Raw genomic sequence first — 22,860 nt, 5'->3', positions numbered from 1 at the left:
CTTTTATTAAGTCATTTAATATTTTTTTTAATATCCTTGTTCTACTTAGTAATAATTGCGGATGTCGAAGAACACAAAAACTTCATCTAGTATGTTCTACATCTCTTGGTTAATAAACTGGTAATTTATTTCGATAGTAATAATAGGATAAATCTACAGACATTTAAGGATACTTGAACAATATTGTTTAAACACAAAATCGCTGATACATTTACATATACTACTACTTAAGGATATTTATGCATTCTGTATAATTACCTGATATTTCGAATGCTATAAACCCTCTCAACATATTTTCTCGCGACTGTCAACTACAATATACAACTGTAGCAAACAAACAATAGCCACACATTTTCATAGCACGTTACCTGAAATCCGTCGTAAGTCCATGACGCCCATTTCATAGTGCACAATTGTACGTCAAAAGGAAACTGCTCCACATTAATGTCACAGACAGACACGTATATCCCGTGGCTCAGCCACGTCACCTCTCCTGTATGCTTTACTATCACGTTTGTGTTGATCACCGCCGACCTGTAGTTCGGATCAGCGCTGCAACAATGCAAAACAAAACAAAATAAACTCAATTATATTTGTGGAAGAAGGTTAAGTTTCGTGAAAATTTTATAAAAACGAGTTAAATCTATATATTAGTAGAGTAAATTCATGTTAACCACTCTAAATGGTCCGTGTTAAATTATTATTAGCAAAATAATAGAAGCAGGAGATGTAGCTGCAACGTCATAATGACATGAGTTTTGTGGTCAGTCGTAAGAAAAAAATAAAAAAAGGGCGCGGAACTGCACCGGCTAGGCTGGCCGCGGACCACTGCGTCGGCGAGACACTTTTGACTTGCATTTTTGATTTGGTTCGGACGGACGTTCCCAATCGTTGAATATCGCTAGCTATATTTTTATATTCTTGCTTATTTGATTAATTGTTGTTTTCTTATAAATTAGTTAAGTTTTTGTTGTAACTATTAAATACTATTTTAGTGTTGTGTTAATTTTCAAACAAATATATGTTAAAACCTAAATATATACATCCGGCTGTCACCAAATTGGCCAAACCTCTTCCAAAGGCCGGCGCAGACAGATAATGCCTATAAAAGTTCGACAGTACAAATTCTCTGCGCTGCGTTCCGCTATACCTACGCCGCACCGGCCCTTTAACTAATCAATAGCTTGATTGACATTTGTTTTAACTAATTGCTGAACTTAAGAAGAGTTTGTTAGTTTAACAATTCGTGGAAGCGAATTCATAATAATTATACGAAAATGAGATATTAGCAGCTTGTTTTCGCTCTTACCTATATGTGTCATGTGATGCAATAGGTATGCTATAGTGATAATTATATCTACAAACTACATCACATAATTGTATGGATTGTCTCAAACTTCGTAAGTACACAAAAGCTACTAGCGACTGCGGGAATTATCGCAAATTGTGCGCGGCGATATGGAGTCGCACGTGACCTACAATAACAACAAACTATAAATTGACCACTAATGGGACGTTCTGTTACACTTTAACACTTTTATCGTGGGGCCCTGAATGGGATACGCACAGAATGTAGAACCACTATGCTCGTAAATTCAAGTCCCGGGTTCCGGGATGGGACCACATTAGCGGTTAATGAATTGAGTTCCCTGGACGTTACCCCCGATTTGTGCAATACCACTCAGTCAGTACGTATAATCTATACTAATTTATAAAGCTGAACGGTTAGTTTGAACACGCTAGTCTCAGGAACTACTAAACCGATTTGAATTTTATTCACTGATAGGAAGCTACATTACTCCTGAGTGCTATAGGCTACTTTTTATCCCGGAAAACATTTTCATACGGAGGAAGCCGCAGGCAAAATCTAAAATAAAGGAATTTACCCATTAACCTCTATAGGGTTTATTTTATGGACCACAACCGCATTTCAGCACTACATACAAATTATAACTACCTACTTGTTCAAATTAATAAGGTTGAAATAATTATAAATGGAATTTATATATCATTACACATAATATATATCATTTTGTAAAATGTTATCTTATGAATAAGAACAAGGAAAAGCTTTACTTATTTTAAATATTTAGGTTGGGCACTCTGTGTATTGCAGTTTTAAAACTATTGTCATTCATTAGCAGCGAGACTGTCCACCGCTCGGACTTGCTAACTTCTTATTTCAGTACTTTCAGTGAAATTTATTACCGCTCATCTGACACATTAAGTGAAATATGCACGCTCGTTATATTCTTATTTCCTTATTTCTTTAGCTCATTTATTAAAATATAAATATACACTTTTGTAATTAAGGAAATCGTTGATTTACTATAACCTATCAAACATTACTTTTAATTCGTATTTGTGGCTATTAAATTTATACAAACAATAGTCAACAACCATCACACCTTTATCCTCTAAGGGTAGGCAGAGTTGCAACTACGGCACCAACCATTCTCTTTACATTAAAGAGGAGTAGTATATATAGTTTATACGACTATATATTTTGAAGAAACAACGAGGCGCATTTCTCAACTGTCACTGATGTGTCAGGCGTCGTGGACATTTTGCCCCCGACGACTCTTGCAAACATAGTTAGAGGATCCGGCGCCACAAAACCGCTGTACCCCAAGTAATTTCCTAATTTTCCTCCTAAATAAATAATTCAACAGACACATTTAAAGGCAATGTTCCAGGTTGTGTTAAATCAAGAAATCACCACGGCTTCAAGAGATCGTTTTATCTTCAAAGCATAATTCAGCAATAAAGCCATTAATATGTCATCCTAAATTCTAAAGTTTATACAAGAAAGTACAACTTTGTTAAGATTTTATATTATTATGAGTTAAGATATTATGATGTTACCGATCTTTGGTTTAACAATTAGTAAAAAACACGCCTTTAAATAAGATTAGCTCTTGTCTAAATTAAACTGCCTCGATGGCGTAGTTGTAGTACATGCGCAATACGGCAGCGCTCTGAGGTCCTGGGTTCGAATCCCGGGTCGAGCAAAGTGATATTTGGGTTTTTCTGCTCAGTATCAGCCCGGAGACTGGAATTTGTGCCCGATATAGCGATAGGTTCGCCCTCTATCACATCATGGGATGGAGCACTCTTGGCGAAAAGTGGGTGCCCTGGTTTTCTCTGCATACCGCACGGGGGTTATTCGTGATGTTTGTTTTTGTTTTATTGTTTTTAATTAGAAATAAACCCATTGGTTCTAAGCACATCGTTCCTGAGCCGTAGACGATGAAGCTTTGTGACGTGGTTATTGTTTATGTCCTATACTATGTTAGATTTTATTGAGTCTTCGCTAAGCGCTATTTTACATTAGGATCGTGAAGGTTCGGGTTAGTTTCCCAGACCAGCTAAGTAAACTTTGTTAATTGATTTAGGATTTTCTATCAAAACAGAGCCGAGTTGTTTGGAAATGGATTGTGTGCCGATTGCCACCTTCATCCGCCCCCAAATATATTTTGGGTATAGTGCCAGAGAAATTGGGGTTTAGTAGTTTGGCCTCTACCTACCCTTTGGGCGTAACAGGCGTAAACTTGTGAAAATGAGAATATTCAAAACCCTAATTACATAGTTAATAACATTGCGGCCACAATTATTAGTGTGTGCTTAAGAGGAAAGCCTTGTCTGAATATTAGAATATAGTGGAAATTATTATTACATGTACCTACTCTGTGTTGTTCGTTAGAAATTAATTTTGTGGCTATTGCGTTCTCATTATGTATGCTATATCTGTTAATTTCTTTATGATTACTTACACTATTATCCATTTAAATGGCGTTATAGTAATTATAATAGTATAGATAATTAGCGAAAATGCTAATTGATTTTATGTGTCTTAAAATAATAATAAAAAAAAACTACATACACTAAGAAGCACCAGCATAAAATTTATCTGATCCACTTAAGAGAAAGTTTTATAATTAAATCTTCAAAGAAGTTATCTCAAAAGGCAAGTCTCTCTTTATTTACAAAAACAATGAACTAATCTTACATGTGCTTGACGCTTTATTAAAACGTGTATCTACTTGTACAAAATAATTGGAGCTACCTACCGTAACGGAAAGTAATTTTGTTACTTTAAGTGGTATTAGAAGGACTCTTACAGAGTGATTGTCGGAACTTTTTCAAGTATCTATTAGGCTGGTTTTATTTAGAGGAAGTCGGGTTCAAACTATTATGAGATTACTCATTTTTACACTTAAGGCTCTCTCGAGCTTATTCAGTTGTATTAAAGACGTGAGGGTAATTAGATCTTTTCAGCTATCTACACTGCGCCATGATATACTTAGTGAATTTCACTTTACACACTTTTTCAGTCTGATGCCACCTTTATTTTGAATAAAAGAGATTCTAACATGATAGAAATTACAAGTAACATTAGTGTACCACAGACCCTAGGGCATGCGGCATCTGTTGAACTTAAACTCAGCCATATGACATTTTAAAATAGGTTAAAATTACTAAAATAAAATTACATAAAATAAATATTAAATCTTGGCTGCATATTCATTACACTCAACTTCATCTAAATAGAGTGTAGTCGAAACAGAATGTCGCCGGAAAATCTACCTGGATGTATACCGGTTAACCTCGAAACGCAATTCGATATCTCCCGCATCCTTCCAACAGCAACCATGGGTCGCGATTAACCCTGAACATATTGGGGTGACTTATTTTTCCTTTTACTCTTGTGGCCTGCAGGGATAGTATTACCCAATATGTTCAAGGTTAATTCAGGCAGGCCCGGCCTTTTGTCACACTTATCAACAGTTATTTGTCACAGGATCCCTAAATTGCGACAAGCTTTGTTCCTACTTCGCCTATTTAGTAATCTGGCACCGTACAATTTGTTGGTTAAGTAGGTACAGAACAATTGCTCAGAGAGACCAATTTCCTTTGCCGTTCCATACGCTATATTTATTTGGTAAGAACACAAAACATTCACAGAGATTTATTTAATTCCAAGCCTTAAAACCTCAATAACATAAATAGTTAAGTAACTATATAACGTATTATATGAAAGCGTCTGTAGTGCCTTTCGAAATAATCTCTTGTTACATTATGCAGAGAGTTCATCGCCTAAGCATTTTACTTTAATGTACTCATAAAATTATGTACGCAAAACGTTTTTCATAAACTAAAATATTAAGCGGATTTACAATTTTTATTGCACTGTGAATTTGTTGGTTAATCCACTGAAGGGATTACTCGTGTATGCTTGGATTTGCTACAATGCAAGAGATGAATTCATAAATGCATATGTAAACTCTAAAACATAAAAGAGAGAATTCATAAGTATTTATAATATTTTATGTAAAAATATGATGAATTGAGCACAGGGGTCTTTAATGCACTCTTTTATAAACGGCAGTTAATTAAAATCTGCTATAGTAACATTACTACTATAATCATGAGATAATTCTAATTTTTTGAGTAAAACTTTACGGAATAAAGGATTGGTATAACATATTAATAAATTTATGTTAATGAGCAAAACAACTACTGATATTTGATCACGAAGACGCAAGTTTTACGATCCACGTCAAGTTTCAATTTTGGCTTAACATTCCTTTGTTTAAATGTTATTGAATATCATTTTCATTACTGGATTTCCATTAATCTGATCTAATTACTCTTTGTTAAAATAGCTCAAGCTGTCCCTCTCAAATTCACAATATAATTTACTTCCATCTCGATGAAAACGAAGTAGGTATGTAGGTACTTACTTGTTATACAAAATGATGTCTGGTCTCCAAACCCTCTCGTAGGGTATTCTGATGACTCCAATACCATCGAAATCACTCGTGTTCCACCTGAGATGATAGTCTGTCCATATTTGTGTGATCCAACAATTCGTTGTCAGCAACTGATCTTTTTCCTCCTGCGACAAGAAATATGGGTATTGCAATGTGGACAGTAACACAAAATAATACGGTAACATTTTCACTATTTATTGTAATTGACAATAGACAGAATTGTGCACGGATAGCCATAGGCCCCTCTTCATGCGTGCCTCATTTGCTCAAGCAATTTTTTTATTCAATAACTACTTTCAAATAAATCTTTTCTTCGAAACATCGACACGAGGAAAATAAAATTGAAGCACAAAAGCCCCTGTTTCGCTTGTAGAGAAGCCCCAATGGTACACTAAGTAATGTACCCCTTTCTCGGCGAACGGAAGCTTCGTATTAAAGTCCGGTTTGCGAAGGTGAAAATTGTGGATGTATTTTCACGAGACGTGTAAAAAGCTCTGTAGTTTGTCAGAGTAAATGTTGTGTTGATGGATAGTGTCAGGAATATTTTACGTTTTTACGAACTTATTTATAAATTATCAACAAATATGCTTTGCTAATTCATGTTTTACTGGTCACAGTTTTGTCATATCAAATGTTATTTGTCTGATCAAAAGTGTTTTATTAGTTAGGCCCAAAGGCTTTAAATATTGTATAATTTTATTTAAGTTAGGTAGTATTTAAGTACGAAAATTACTAAATTAATTCGTATTACATACATCAATTTAACCCACACATTTCCTAGAGCATAAAAACCATAAAGAAGAAAACATTTTTACCAAGTGTATTATCTTGATTTGTGTTTAGACATAACGTAATCTTATTTTACATTACAATAATGTTCTACAATTTAAATAAATCTGACTGCCGGCAGCTGTTTGATATTTTTGGCAATTTTTACATAATGAGGCCGAAGCAATGATTTAAATAAAAGCCCGGAAGGCCTCCGGCGAAACTCAATAATTGGAGCATAAAAAAGTCAAAGAGTGAAAACAAATTGTTTGTATTAAAAAAAGGACCAAATAAAACACAAATACCTTCATAATCATGACGAACGACAATATTGGGATGCCTGGACAAAGAATGTAGGTCGATGTTTCTGTATTGAAGAATGCGATTCTTTATTAGGTTCTAGAGATCTATACATATTAAGAGATTTAGTTATTATTAAAGTTACAGTTATATTTATTGGACTAAAATACTTTCTTAAATGATGAGTATGTATTTAAATATACAATTATGTTACGTAAATCGTCATAGAAGATGCTTCAGTGGTGTAATTGTATTATGGTACGACTAGTGCTGAGGTCTTAGGTTCGAACCCCGGGTCGGGGAAAGGAATATTGGGTTTTTTTAAGTTGCGCCTCTGCCTACCCCTTCGGGAATAAAAAGTTGTGAGTGTTTGTATCTTAGAACTTCAATGAGTCCTTTAAAAAATGTAAATAATTTGTCATGAAACTTTGTGGTACAATCTTTTTAATATGGTATTTAATGAAAAATAAAATTAAAATCCCAAAAAACATTCCATAAAATCAAGAAATTGTAACTATTTTTCTGACGATACCGTATTAACTTAGCATTTGTACGACATCAAGTTTATACACCAGAGGAAATTACGAAGGTGAGACGTGATTTGTATAAAAGCGCGCGTCATTTTGTCACAGCTGAAATGTGGTAAGTGGGGATTTAGTAACTTAAGACGTGGGGTGAATTTCAAGTGAATAATGATTTACACATAATGATACAACCTCGCTAAAAGGTTTCATACACGCGTTAGCGCGATATAAGGTATTGCCATTAATCCAGAGCAAAATTAATGTGTCATATTATTTTCTATGTGCCGGATTAATTATGATTTACGATATAAACGATTAATTTGAGTGATTAAAATAGCCTGAAGGACATTAGGACCAACCTTGTATTCTCCCCCAAATTATCTGCTGAAATTCAAATGGTTTTATAAAATATTGACGGTACGTGCCGCAATAGACGTACAAGTTATTAATAGCATTACGCGGATTTATTGTGAAATACGAAGTTAAATAGCATTATCTTTTGCGAATAAATTATTCGAACGAAGCCAAATTCATATAAAAAATAAAGGCATTTCAACCGGAGGGCGCGTGAATACGTGCATTGTGCATCCACACAGCCATTGTACGGTATTGTATTGCGTAAGGCGATTCATAATGAGTTCCGTTGTGTGATCTATCACATAAATAATGACATGTCATAACCAATAATAGATACTCTTTCAAAGATATTTAATTAGTTTCACCTTTTTTTCCCCCGTGAGATCCACAAATAAATAGTTAAATTTTTAAAAGACTGATCTGAATCCTGTTTTCATGATTCAAACCTAAATCTTACTTGAAAACAATAGAAGCGGTTGTTTTCTGTTCTACTTTACATTATAGAAAATTTATTATATGTAAACGTCATTAAACAAAACTCGAAAAAGAAATTACTTCTGGCGAACAAATAAATTGAATTAGATATTGTTTACATAATGTATTTCGATACTAGGCTTTACTCAACTTCGTAATCTGTGTTCAGGCGGCAGTAAAAAAATATTTTGCCGGAAATAAGAGTTCCAATGTTAAAGTGATTTTAGGGATTCCGCAGGGCGATTGGGGCGCACCGACGAGAGGTCTGGCAAAATAATTATTTTTAAAATTAGATCAGTCCCCGCAGAAACTTTTATTTTTATTCTTAAAATGAGGTTCCGTCATGATGCTGTGACTCATAAACAAACAGTTTTCATATGCTATATTAAGAGCATAATATGAAAATGGTGTATGTCTATAATCTCATCTATACCTGAATAAGCAATTCCTATTATAAATGTTTATTGTTATCATTAATATATATTTCTACGTGATATTTTTACTTGGATTATAAATGTAAACTATATACACCTAAAACACGCGTATATCCTAAACCTACCTACGCTAAAATTAGATATGAGATCGAAATTCATCCGCCCGTCACACAACGCCTATACCAGCTTGATGGAACACACTTCAAACTGATATAAAACTTAAATCCAACAGTGGGATGTATAAAAGGCGGTAATCCTTTCATATCCCCAAAGCACTTCGCAGACGCCTACCTGAATTTGAAATTATTTAAAATATTTAAACAGGCGAGGCGCGAGACGAAATGTACCAACCTTTTCAAATGCTACTCACATCCGCGCAATGTTTCCCTTTGTATCGCAGCCGCATGATAAACAACGCGGGAAATGCTTTCAGCTTGTGGCACATTATATACGATGAAGTATGTCCGCAGAATCAAATCGGTCTTTATCGCTCTCACTATATAACAGTGTTTGTTGAATTGTTTATTCTTGTTTTATTTATTGTGGTCTCCGGCTCGACTTATTCATTAGAACTTGTTTTGACAATAAATTTGATACAAAAACGACATCCATCAACGAAACGATAGTAATCTATCTCAGTAGATGCCAATTTAGAATTAACATAATTATATTTACACTGGTAATCAGGGTTTTTGCTACGTCCATTGTAGTAATTGACAACTGTGTCGAAACTATACATTTAAAAACTCAATCTTAATTAATAAGTGCCATTACTTACTCGTTTGTCCTAATGAGATGACATTTATTATTTGAACGAGTAATTGACCTTCAAGGCCTTGACTTTCAAGGTCATCACAAATACGTTCTTTTTGTATCAAAAGACGAATCATCAATTATTCTAACGAAACTTAATAATTATATATAAAAAAAAAAATAAGCGCCAATCTTGGACTACGATATAATACACACTTTATTATTTTAATCTCCATTTCGTTTCAACGGAGTCCAATTTGAATGAAGTAATTTCAAACATATTTCACTTAACTTTAACGGGATTTTCAAATATGTCTTTAAAATAAATGAGTTCGAAATAAAAATTCTAAATAAATTCAGGTTTATAATATAAAAAAATATTACGACTTTAGTAAAAAAAAAATAAGCCGAAATTCAGTCATGCAACCAGAAATAAGAAACAGAAAAAGAGTAGGAAAAACTCATTATCGACATGTTGATTCCGCTAATCTCATGATTTTTTGGAAGTTTCTGCTTTGGATAGCAAAAATCAGTACATTGAATTATATTTTCAGCAGCACAGTATTTAGAAACAAGCTAGATCAATGTGGTACTGATATACAAAATATGTGAAATGTGTGTTGTCAAGGTGTTTCGTAACAGCAAGCCTATCGCACCGTTAGTGAGTTTGCCGGGAAGCCATTATTCCTTAATGATCGACAACACCCACGATTCATTCAGAAACAATAGTGCTGAATTACAGAATTGCATCTACGAAGCGGATAACAATTTAATGACAGAATAGATAAGGAAGAGCAGGATTTTATGGATAAATATTTTCGAACTATTACCACCAGTGGTATTCATTTAAATGATTGTAGTAAAAAGACAGAGGTAAAACTATCGCCCTAAACTAAAAGTAAGAATAATATTTATACCTACATATACTCTATGGTTTTTATGGATTTATTGTAGACTACGAGGATTTTGTGTAGATTAAACATCTGACTTAATCCAACTTATGATTCCGTTATGGCCTTAAACACAAGAGAGAATGTCACGGAAAACAAAATAAATTCACAAGTTAGTATAAAGTTTTATCTGCGAGGCGATAATTTCTATAAATACAAAACATCAGATTAAGGCGGCGAGGGAGTTGTCGCAGTATTTTTAATTATACAATCTCAAATCTCGATCTCTCAGTTCAGTTCTCAAATTAACAACATTCTTCCTTCGCTAAATTAAATTATTGTACTTCTAGTATAGTATAATATAATGTTCTAGAATATAGAACATTATATTATGTTAATCTGGAATCTAGATTAACAAAACTTCCAATAACAATGTTAATTTACAATCAAATTAAATTCATACTTGAAACATATTTCGCAAGGATTTAATCAAATAGCGCAATCATAAATACAATTTCCTATTTGAATTAGATGATGTAGGCAAAGGGGAAGCACGTCGTGTACCAAATGTTACTACATCGATATTAAATAAGACGTACGCATGGCGAAACGACTGCCTAACCCCACACAAAATATTCAAATAATATAAACGTAGCACTCGGATGGTTGTCTTGAAATATCGAGATATTTTGTCGTCCCCTGCGGCTTTACACATTACACATAGTTTACCCGGGGAATATTTTATAAAATAAGACGTTTAAGAGGCGAAAAATGTAGTCTTCGAAATAATATTAGGTATAGAATTTTGCTTTTCGTCGTCATAAACGTTGTTTACGAGTCCTAAATTTATTTTTGACATGCCTATAGAGTAATATTATAATGAAACTAACTTATAATATACTTGTGTGTAGTAACACACACACTCACCAATTTTCTGCCTAAAGGGGTACACAGAGGTACTTTCAGTCGTATGTATTCTGTCCCATGATATGATAGGGGGCGAGGTTTTCACCATGTCGGGAACAAATTTCAAACCCCGGGTAGATACTGAGTAGAAAATTAAATTTGTCCAACCAGGAGACTGAGCCAGAGACCTCAGCACAGCAGTTGTACTAATACAACTATGCCACCGTGGCAGTTTGTCAATACTTTTTTATTTTGCAAATATACCGTTTAATTACGTTTCCATAGCTCTTTTCCCAAAAAATCATCAGATTCAGAGGTAATAGATGAAATAACGAAATGCTTACGATATGTCTCTTAAATAAATGTAAACGGAGTATTTTTCGTAATTTAATTAGTTTTTCGTACCAAAGCAGTTTTAATTATCTCTGAGACCGTCACTGTTTTCTTGCTCGTGGCAGATGTATGGCTATTCTAAAAAGAATTATTTCTCCATGTATTAGACGATTAATATCTTTTCCATGACTAAAAAGAATATGAATAATAAAACAAGATATAAAAGGGCTTATTAATTAATGACGCCATTTAAAGGTAACTTTCAATACTTTTTGAAAGGGTTTTGATTTTGCCCGTTAGTCATCAAGCTAGTCCTAGGCCTAAAGTAGCAGCACGTTCACCATGAAACCACAATAAATGCGTTGACGGTAAATGATGTATTTTACGCAGTATAAAGACGTATAGTGTACAGATATTAAGCTTAAATAAAACACTCGTAAGATCCATATACGGTTCTGGCTTCTACACTCTCATCCTCGCCTTACTTCGGTGAACTTCATAACTTTAGTTTTCCTCGTTTGTGAACTTGTTAGAGTTTGGTGTACCTAAAACGCACTTTATATTTTTGTAGCACTTACCAAGTTAGTTAGTACTAAGTCCAGACATCGTAAAATACCGGCGAGCAGGAACCCCAACATCACTGTATGTCGGATACGCTTAGTGTGGATGGGGTAACAACATATCAGATTAAAATATTATTGTTAGCCATAGAACGCCGAAGATGCAAAACTCTTCAAAATGGGGTAAGAACGATTCTTTTCCTTTGGGTTCAAAGATGTCTTTTTATAATTAATAAAAAAGCAAATAATAAAAACTGTTAACAAATTTCTTTGATTTTTTTCTTTATTTCAAATGGATCGGGAAATGACATGTATCCTAAGAAGCGAAACAGGTATAAGGTGTCACGCAAACGCTACAGCGTTAAGTTTACAAACTTATTGCTTATACATACCACCTTACTGTCAAAATCGGTGGAGCCAATTACTATTACTAAAATTGTTTAAGCAACTGTCAGGTTCATAGTAGTTTAAGAAGTTGACAATGAGTGCACGACTCCTAATTCTAAAAGTTAGTGATATTGGATAATGCATAAAACATTTGTACTTCCACTATCGTTTGAAATAACTAAAACTACCTGTGAAACTCATTGAATATTCTCTTATTTCTCTTAGTGTACAAGACCTTGATATCAATTTGCGTATCAGATACCTATATTCAAGTCATCTTTATTGAGAAAACATTTTCTTTTGCTTTTTATTCCAATAAATTGTGATAAAATTTTGGCTGCCACATCATATATAAAGAATTAAAATATTTTAAAACTTATCTTATTTGTCTTATTCTAGAGAAAATTTTGCGTGTAAGATACTAATATTCAGTTGCATAATTAAAAATAAGGTACATATCGAAGAAAGCCGAGTTCCTTACAAGGCCCAACATCTATGTTTTCGTTTTGTGTTGTAATCTGGAAACTTATTATGATTTTTTGGCAGTTCTTTGATTATTAAATTTTATAATATTTAGTGATGTATTTCAATTTAATGAAATGGTTATCTTTATATTTTTTCATTAAACGACTTTATGAAGATTTTAATATTAAATGAGTATCAGTGATTCTGTTACCTTATATTATTTTATAAAGTATTACAATTTGAGATACATACAACATCAATTATATGATGTAGCGAAACTCCGAACGTAACCAGTAATGGATGTGAGGAGTTCTCGACCGGGCGGACCGATGCGTCGTACTTCCCCATCAGGTGCCGGATCAGCCGGTATTCTTCATCGCAACACAACGACCCTGGGAACAAATAAATAGGCAATTAAATTTCATTTTCAAATATTCAACCATCAGTAGGTCGACTTAGAATATTTTAACATACAACTATCAATATTTTCTTTGCCGTAAATTTAATTTGCAATTCATTTTACACTGGAAAAAATTATATCCGACGTAATAAATAAATTACTGTACAGTATCCAAACGTTAAAATATGGAGTGTGGATATTTAAGAGTAACTGAACATCGCATTTATCACTATTAAAATATTTAATAGTTAATATTCATTAGGTCAAAAAAAGAAAATTAGGATGGCCTTAAATTAATTACTTCCATTAATTAAAAATTAATTACGGTACTGAAGGTATTTTACATAATGAGAACATGGCATAACATCGACTACCTTTACGAATTTTTAATCTAAGCATACACATTCGCTCGCTTTTTATCCCAGACAATCAAGTAAAATGTGGTATTCTTACACATATTATCTACTATGTACATAGAACTGTAATCAGTGTCTGTAACATAGAATTACATATAAAAGAAACTATATTTATATAAAAAAGGAATAATAAAAACCAACAAAACACCTCAAAAAATATTATACATATGTAAAGAAGTTCAATCAATTAACTTATAACCGTTTTCAATAAACGATCGCAATCTCAATCTTCAATCCGATTCCGAAAATGAACCAATCAAAATAACTTATTTGTAAGCATGTCAAAAATTCTTTGTTCTGATTGGTCATTTTTTGAGATAGATTGAAAAAGCGATTGTGATCGTTTATTCAAAATGGCGGCTAGTGATTTAAGTAGAATTATTCAATGCCTTTTTGTACCTCAGTAAAATATTGCAAAATGAATAATGGGTAAAAAAGACGACTGTTCTATAACCATTAAATAAACAAGTAAAAATGAGAAAGTTTTACTCATTTATATTATGATACAAACTCGTTTTCTTGACACGAATATTATTTCCCCTAAAACGTCAAGTACAGAGAATTAACTTGCGTTTAACGCCGAGGCAATTTAAAAATCTTATGGAGCTAATGTTACGAACACTGTGTTTATACCAAAGTATACATAACAATTTATATTTCTACCACAACAAAAAATACTATAAAGTTGTTTATTATAAGAAATTAACACTTAATGTAGACCTACAGTTTGTTATGTTTTGGTCACCGCTGGTCTATTGCCAATATTTGGAATTGTTAAGATAGAACATAATAACCTGAAGGGTATATAAGAAGGTAGGTGGTAGGGGAATATAAGTATCACAACCATCGAGAAGTATTTAAAATAGGCCAACGTCTAAACCTAATTTTCCATTACAATAAGCTGTAAATCCGTCCCAAAGAAAACATCGTAAAGATGCTTGCGTGCTCGCGAATATTTTCTACAATATTCGGCAATTCGCGGCGTAAATATTTATTATGTACAAATAAATTTAGCAGTCTTGGAACGCAGGCTTGTACGTGATCTTTATAAAAGACTGATATTTGTCATTGATTTGTTTATAATTCTCTCGATGTTCGAGAAAATTTACCGTAACTTTATTTACTCAGCAAGGGCAGATCTTATAAATTTACCTATTGATTTGGGGATCAATGTATTTGGTTGAATATAGAGTGATAATAACCCCCACTCAAGGCTTCATAGATTGTACTGTTCTGTCCGGTGTGATAAACTTAGTCAGTGATAATTACTTGTCATTGTTCTGAGGTGGTAAACGAATTGATAAAAAAAACTAAACTAACATTATATACGGAGAAAAATTATTTGCTTTTTAGGGTAAAAATTACGACATAAATAAAATTGTCATAGCATCTTTACGTAATAAAGAGATTTCAATAGACCAATAGAAAATATGCAATAATGCGTTTGTAACACATTACCAAAAGAAAATGGAGATTTCATAAGGGTTTTTTTACGAAAATTCTTCTGAGATAGGTAAGTTTAACTTGTAAGACAACTACAATCCTTTAACCGCGGTAATAAGTATATTTTTACAATGTTGCTTCATTTTATGTGTAGAGGAGATTTTACTTCAAAACTAGCTTAATTTTTGCAAGGTAAAATAATCTGATTCTTTATTTTATATCCAGGTATGGACCAAGTTTCTGCACTTTGGTATAAAGTTTTTTGGTGGTAGGATAATAGATGTATTTATATCCATCATGGATGACAATCATTTCGCCTATAGTAATAATCGTGACCTAGACTACAGACTAATGTGTTTACCGTGGCTTTACTGATCCTCTACTGAAGTATTTCCATCATAAAAACGATTTGCATATCATTGAAATTTAATTATGTTTTCAATCGATGAAGCAGATAAATTTTCATTTCTGTGTAAATTAATATAGAAATTATAGTTTTGTAGTTCCGACCCTTAACTTCATGAAGTTTGGAGTAAGTATCTACGGTATCGCTAGGGCTAGATCTAAACTAAGAAGTTTTAAAAGCAGTGCTTATCGGATAATCAGACAAAATAAAGCTTCTGTCTGATTACAGAGATAAGTTTAAATTGTAAAAAAAAAAAAGATAATTTAACCTGAGTTTATCTTTTAATTACGAAAAAGTCTATAAACAAGACATTATTTTTACTAGAGCGAAACCTAAAACCTTTTATTTATTTTTTATTTCAATATATATACCAATGACGACTAAAGATATAGTTTCGAAGTATTATCTAAAGACAGTTACTTACGCCAATATTCTAGAACACCAGTATTTTCTTTGCAAACATCCCGCAACAGACTTAAGGTCGACAGCTTTAATTGATATTAGATACAACGCGGCGAGACTCAAGAAACTATGTTAACAGGCAATATTAGCTTATATTATTAACGTGATGGCGATCACTTCCAGATGAATATCTCGATTAAGCTTGCTTTTGTCATCAGGTTTGCCTTCGTTACAGTTATTTGCCATCATACCCATCGAGTGCATTCATTAATCCTTTAAAAACGTAAAATATTGCAACATATTCTATAGCTTCAAATCGGATCATAAGTTTTTACGAGGAATCAAGTCAAGTGCGAGTAAGACTCATGCACTGAAAATATAAAACAGTTATACACTATTTACAATAGCTATTAATACAACTGACAAATAAAATTGACTTGAAACCTTTGAAAGAGGCCCTTAATATTTTACCAATTATATATCTAATATTATAACAACTAAAATGTTTGTCTGCTCCAACCCGCTAATCTCTCAAACTACTCCAATATGAAATTTATTTCACTAATGGGATCTAAATTATCCCCGACTGACATCATATGCTACTTTTTATTCCGAAAATGTTAATGCGACTGAAGCCGCGAACAAAAACACGTAGTGTAAATTTAATACTATTCTAAGCATGAAGCCTAATTGCCCGTCCCATGACAAACACAACACAAATCAACGAAACAGTAAGAGCCATTCAAGTGTGAACTAAGTTCGCGCACTGATGATTCCGCTTCTGTTATAAACGTAACAATGTATGGAAACAATGGGTTCACTTCATAATGCATAACAATGAGTCAATTACAAAAATAGATTATAATATGACAGGATAATAATCTTTATTTTTATTGCTAGTAGGTAAACGAGCGAGCGATCCGCCTGATGGTAAGCAGCACCTGCCGCCCATGAACAAAAGCAATGCTAGTGGCATAGCTAAGCCGTTGTCTATCGTAATCTAAACATTTTTAATAAATAAACAATCCACGATATCGCAATTTTGGGTATTTTTACACGTAAATTTTTTATGACAATTAAACTGTAAATTTAAAAACACATTACTGGTATGGTGATGTATCTATACTATTATATAAAGCTGAGGAGTTTGTTTGTTTGTTTGTTTGTTTGAACGCGCTAATCTCAGGAACTACCGGTCCAAACTGAAAAATTCTTTTTGTGTTGGATAGCCCTTTGTTCATGGAGTGCTATAGGCTATATATCATCACGCTATGCCCAATAGGAGCGGAGCAGTAATGAAACATGTTGCAAAAACAGGGAAAATTTATTACTTTTGAAAGCTTCTGTTGCGTGCGCTGCGTAAACGGTTAAAGTTATGCAACAACAATGTATGACGGGATTGTTCCTCTTAAAAAGTTCTACAAAAAAATATCATAAAACAAAGTCCCCGCTGCATCGGTCTGCCCGAACGTGTTAAACTCAAAAACTACCCAACGTATTAGGATAAAATTTGGTATGGAGACAGTTTGAGACCCCGGGAAGAACATAGGGTCCCGGGAAAATATATAGCGTGACTTTTATAACGGAAATCTTTAGCCCGAAAAACTTTATAACGCGGGCGGAGCCGCGGGCAAAAGCTAGTAGGTACAATAAAAGCGTGAGTGCGCAACAATATGCATATGCAATGTCCACAGCTTGCTGAAACTTTTTGCCGCAAACTTTAAACTACCAGAGCGCCGCACCGGTTTCAACTGGCAAACATTTTTTAATTGCAATTATACTGTTGACGGTATGTAAAATCATTAACGTGACACGTGAAAAATAAGCGGAATACACGGTGAATACCTTTTGCTCGGTGATTGAATTTCAAAAAATCAAGGCGAGCGAGCTAATAAAAGTTGAGGAGGCCCTCTCGCGAAAGTTAAGCACCAACTAGAACTCTGTTAGCGAACTCATTTGATATTCGCTTATTTCGCTTCATGTTATACATTCAATGACATAATACGATACGAGATTTCGTATACACAACCGGGACATGAATTTCTCAGTATTCTTATAAATTACAATGTCTGTGCATAAAGGTGAACTAATGGTGACAAGGGTCAAAACTTTATCGGATAATGTGAAATGTAGACGCTTTGTTGGTTTAGAAGAGAAATGGCAGCTGACAACAAAACACCAACATATATAAAGTATATAAAATTAATAGTTCAAATTATTCAACTGGAAAACGACCTTTTCTAGAAACACCCTATGCGTATAATAGCATATTGTTTGATGTTTCTCGCTTTACTTTTGATTAAATGTTAAAAATATCATCACTGAATGATACTGAGACTTTTGCTCGTGACGGTAAAATATTAGGGTTTTGAACTTTCAACTTTTTAACCTTCATACTGTAAAAAAATAATAAAGGAAAGTAAATAAAATAAATTTTAATAGCATTTTGTTCAAGTTACTTATGGTCTCCACTGTATTAAAAGGCCAATCATTGACGCAACGGTTCTCATGGAACAGAAGAAACCTTTGATTACCTATTCAATTTACATACGTCATTAATATTGAAATTTAATTTACCTACCATTCGACAGATTTGAAGAGTTTTGATTTATGACTTTGCTCTTAGTATTTGAGGCTCGGGCTGGAATATTACAATAATATGAAAATATTTTTACGTCAATCTTGCTCAGGGTTTTATATTTGTTTCATGAGAAGCAACGTCATGATTATAATGGTTTGATACGTTATGTAAATGATCCTTTAATGTGAAGAAAGAAAGTGTATAGACATCTAGAGTATGGATTAGTTCCAATTGATTCAATTATATGCTGTAACGTTTTAGTGGGAAAACTGGCTTAAATAAGTTAGGCTATATCAGGGATTAAGTTCAGCAGTCTCTCAGAGAGATCACAATCCTTAGGGCTAATCTGGTATCTAAAAGGAAAAGATAATATAAAAACAAAACAAACTGACATACATCGGGCCATCATGTCCGAAGGGATGATAGAGGTGCAACCAGATCACCCATTTTTCGCCCGTACGATTTGATAGGGGGCAAGTCTATCGCCATATCGAAAACAATTTTTTGACTCCGAACTGACTGGGCAGAACAACCCCATATTATTTTGTCCGTCCCGCGATTCGAACCCGGGCCTTTATGGCCGTGTCGTACCGCAGACTCAATACAACTACGCCACCGAGGCTGTCTATCAAGGAGGTTTTTATAAACATATATTAAATTAGTATAAATTACTCAGATACCCTCAATTTTTACTCCATAATAACTACGGACACGAGCAATGTTCCTTTACTCAGTTAGTGTAAAATATTATCATACCTAGTATACAAGGCTTCCTTTTGTCAAAAACGTAATATTCTTAACCACCCACCTTAATCTTAATTAAATACTCGTTAACGTTAATAATACGTATTTCATGAAATGTACTAAAAATATATAACAGTTTTTTATTATAGTTTTTTGAAACAGTAAATATAATGGTAATATCCCTACTTAGAGAATGTTAGTCGTTCCTTTTTAATAAACTATAATTTATAAGCATAGTGCCGTAGATATGATAAAAACATGAAAACACAAAAGATTTTTATTTGAAAGCGCTTCTTTTAAAAAAAGTTTAAACCGAGTACATAAATCCATGTTGCTCGCATAACTTATAACTTCTGTCTGTTTTGTTTTAGAATGTAACTTTTATTAATGTTTGTTTCAGTTGTGTAAAAACTTACTAATAAAATGGAATGTAATAATAAGTTTTTAAATACGTGTCACGATTTACTATAGAAAGTTATATAAAGCAATGGTGCTCTGGGTTCAATTTTCAGACTATGTCTTCTACTTCTCTTAAAAGTAATTAGTTGCTTGGATTTGGAACGGACAGGAATACACGACCGAAACCAAGGCGGCAATAGTTGCGTCTCTGCTTACCTTTACGAACACGGGCCATATATTATACACATATGATATGCATGTAATAATTCAACAATATAGAAAAATTAAGATCACATCAATAAAGAAATATCTACATATCTATATGTCAAAATAATAGGTACTGCAGCCAAAAAATAAGGATGTTTCTACATATATTTTTATACGTTTTGTTTGCAAGGTTTATCTTTTATACTGCTTACGAATAAGTACAAATTTAACTAAATTTTGGAAACAATTGATGAAAATGAAATTTACAGCGAAATTATGTATCTAGAAGAAACTGGCTGGCTGCGTAGATACGCGCTGCCGAAAACCTTTGTTTCTTTTCTAGGTCTAGACTCTAGAAGCATGAAATTTTGTACGAGAGTTCCTAAAATGACTTAAGAGAGCAAATTACAAATGTTTTATGGATGAATGAATTCCCCAAGGGGTTAAAGTAGGGGATGAAATGTTCGATTAAATTTAAAAACGACTTGTTTTTGTTATTATATAGTTTCGTTACCCCTATGGGCTACATGCTACTTTTTATCGCGGGAATAAGTGTTTACGCAGATAAAACCACGAGCAAAACCTAGTTACCACATGAAAAAACTTGACTGTATTCCAAAATTTCATTTTCATTAAACATGAGTAGTATGTTTATTTATACATACATTGATTACAGATAAGTTGCTTTATAAAAAAAATATACAATTCATTCTGTTTTATCCCTAGAATTGTTTCAAGTTACTGTTGCTTACAATAATCTGAGTCATATAAGGTTTTTAATACCACTATCAATACATAAACATCATACGACGTACATAAATACGATATTCAATTAAATCGCGAAGCATATTATCGACACCTGCTTTAATCAAACATATTACAATGTAACAAGTACGCACGTTGAATCGGTGCGTGTACCGCCATGATTACAGTTGGTCCCACACATGTGCTCCGATCGATGGCTTAGATGCTCACATGTATAAGAATAGCTTTTTAGAACGAATTAACAATGCGTTAGAATGACGGATGAACAATGAACTAATTGTGTCAATCGATGAGAAGACGCAATGAGAATATTATAAGATGGTAGATGAAGTGAAAGAAAAAATAAACAAGACCTTATATACCGGCAAACTTTAATCTTACACGTGGCACGACGTTCAGGTTGGTTTAGGCTTAATTTTCGAACATCTTAAACTTGTACGTGACGTAAACACAAAAAGTATTACAAAATAAAAATCTGAGAGTATTATTAAAGGCTTTGATAGAGTATAAATGTTAGGTATGTGTGCTTATGCTACGATATGATTTCGAAGTCATATATTATTTAAGTATATTGCTAGTTCCTTCCTTCGCACAAAGTTTATATTTCAATTATTTACGCGTTAATGTAAAAAAAATACTAACTACTACTTTGTCTATACTAATGGAAAACATTGGACAAGTAAAACAAAAAATATAGAAGCACCCTACGAAATTGCTAGTTTATCGCCGTCGGCCAGTTATCACAAAAATATTTCCATAGTCAATTTAGAAAGAATTTTAAAATATACATCTACAAATAAATTGTAAAAATATGATATTTCCAATCATTAAAAATACAGGTTTATTAGATAAATTGGAAATAACGAGGCGTCTCCTTTCATCATTTGAGTAATGGCAACACGCCGATTCCACAACATCCCTTCCGCATTTAATGTTTCTTTGATACTGCCTTTCAAGTTAGTTCCGGACTTCGTAGGTTTGTTCTCTTAGAAAAATCTGTTAACTTTTTAAAGTAACTTTTTTATCCTAGAATAGCAAAGTAACTTTACCTAATGGTTATTGCGTACAAATAAAATCTTGGCTTCCGACGTAATATTCTTCGACGATAGAATTACGCCGGCCTACGTTATTGAACGTTCGACGCTTTCACCACAGACCCCGTCTGAAAACTAAACATAATGACAAGTTTTCAGCTAGTGTACAGTAGTCGTTGTCCAATAGAAGCCGATATAAATGAGTTAGCACTATTAAAGCATATAATACCCCGACTTTCCTGGAATATATCCAACCATATAATACGTTAAATTATATATTTTATATTACTTTAGAATTAATAAACTTGCTATTTACCGAATCATTATATTTAACGAGCAGATTCGCCCGCGTGAGTAACCTTTTACGCTATAAAATTTGCTAAAATACTGCATGACTACAATGTCATTTATAAAATGAAAAAAAAAAAAACTTAGTAAAAAAAATCCATTATGTCCCATTGGGGAAAATTACCTACCTACCTGTGGGTCAAATTTTATCCAAATCCGTTCAATTGTATTTGCGTTTACTTCTAACAAACATTCAAACATGTTACAATATTATATTAGTAAGATAAGAAGTAAGAAAGTACGATTCGACACATATAGCTATGTATGATTCAAACGTATTTGTCTGGAATCACAAAATCAATCTGGCTTGGCCGCATCTCGATAAGAAATCGAAGATGAATGTCATCGGATTTTTTAAGGCGCACAACCTTAATTCTTGTATAGCGATTTATTGTGGCAAAAGCTTGACCTACTTCGCGCGCCGAGCGAAGATGTAGTTTTTTTCATCTACTAGGAACTGATTGCCAAATATCGTTCGAGTCTGTTTCGACTTATTGTTGTTTAAGATTAATCGTATTTGTATTTAACAAAAGCGTAAAATTAATTGTTTCTTATAAACACATGAAGTCTTATTTGTAGAGTAGTCCATAGAAATTTTGTCGATAAATTAGTTCGTTTTCACTATCGAACAATCCATTGGTAATATGCCCTCTGCGTCCCTAAAATTGCTACAAAAAATACGCAAAAACTAGACACTTGAACAACAAAGAATTCATTCAATTTAATTTGTCGGGATGGTCTGATGTTAATAGTTCACAAAGAAGGAATTTACGACAAAAATGCTTTTTTT

The 22,860-nt window shown here is 33.2% G+C and overlaps 1 protein-coding gene across 1 annotated transcript in view; it reads right to left on the bottom strand.

The window, feature by feature from the left end:
- LOC115451578 (neuronal acetylcholine receptor subunit alpha-3) overlaps window positions 1-13,313 on the bottom strand; it is a 44,650-nt gene extending 31,337 nt beyond the window's left edge. Inside the window, exons 1-3 of the mRNA XM_030179933.2 lie at window positions 13,178-13,313; window positions 5,745-5,899; window positions 369-552 (exon numbers count right to left, since the gene is read on the bottom strand). Of these exons, the coding sequence (XP_030035793.1) occupies window positions 369-552; window positions 5,745-5,899; window positions 13,178-13,273 (435 nt within the window). The 5' untranslated portion in view covers window positions 13,274-13,313. The remainder of the gene's footprint in view (window positions 1-368; window positions 553-5,744; window positions 5,900-13,177) is intronic.
- Between the last annotated feature and the right edge of the window lie 9,547 nt (window positions 13,314-22,860).

This window comes from Manduca sexta, chromosome 25 (assembly GCF_014839805.1).
Source record: "Manduca sexta isolate Smith_Timp_Sample1 chromosome 25, JHU_Msex_v1.0, whole genome shotgun sequence".
Taxonomy (NCBI): Eukaryota; Metazoa; Arthropoda; class Insecta; order Lepidoptera; family Sphingidae; genus Manduca; species Manduca sexta.
This window is presented reverse-complemented; position numbering and strand designations above follow the sequence as displayed.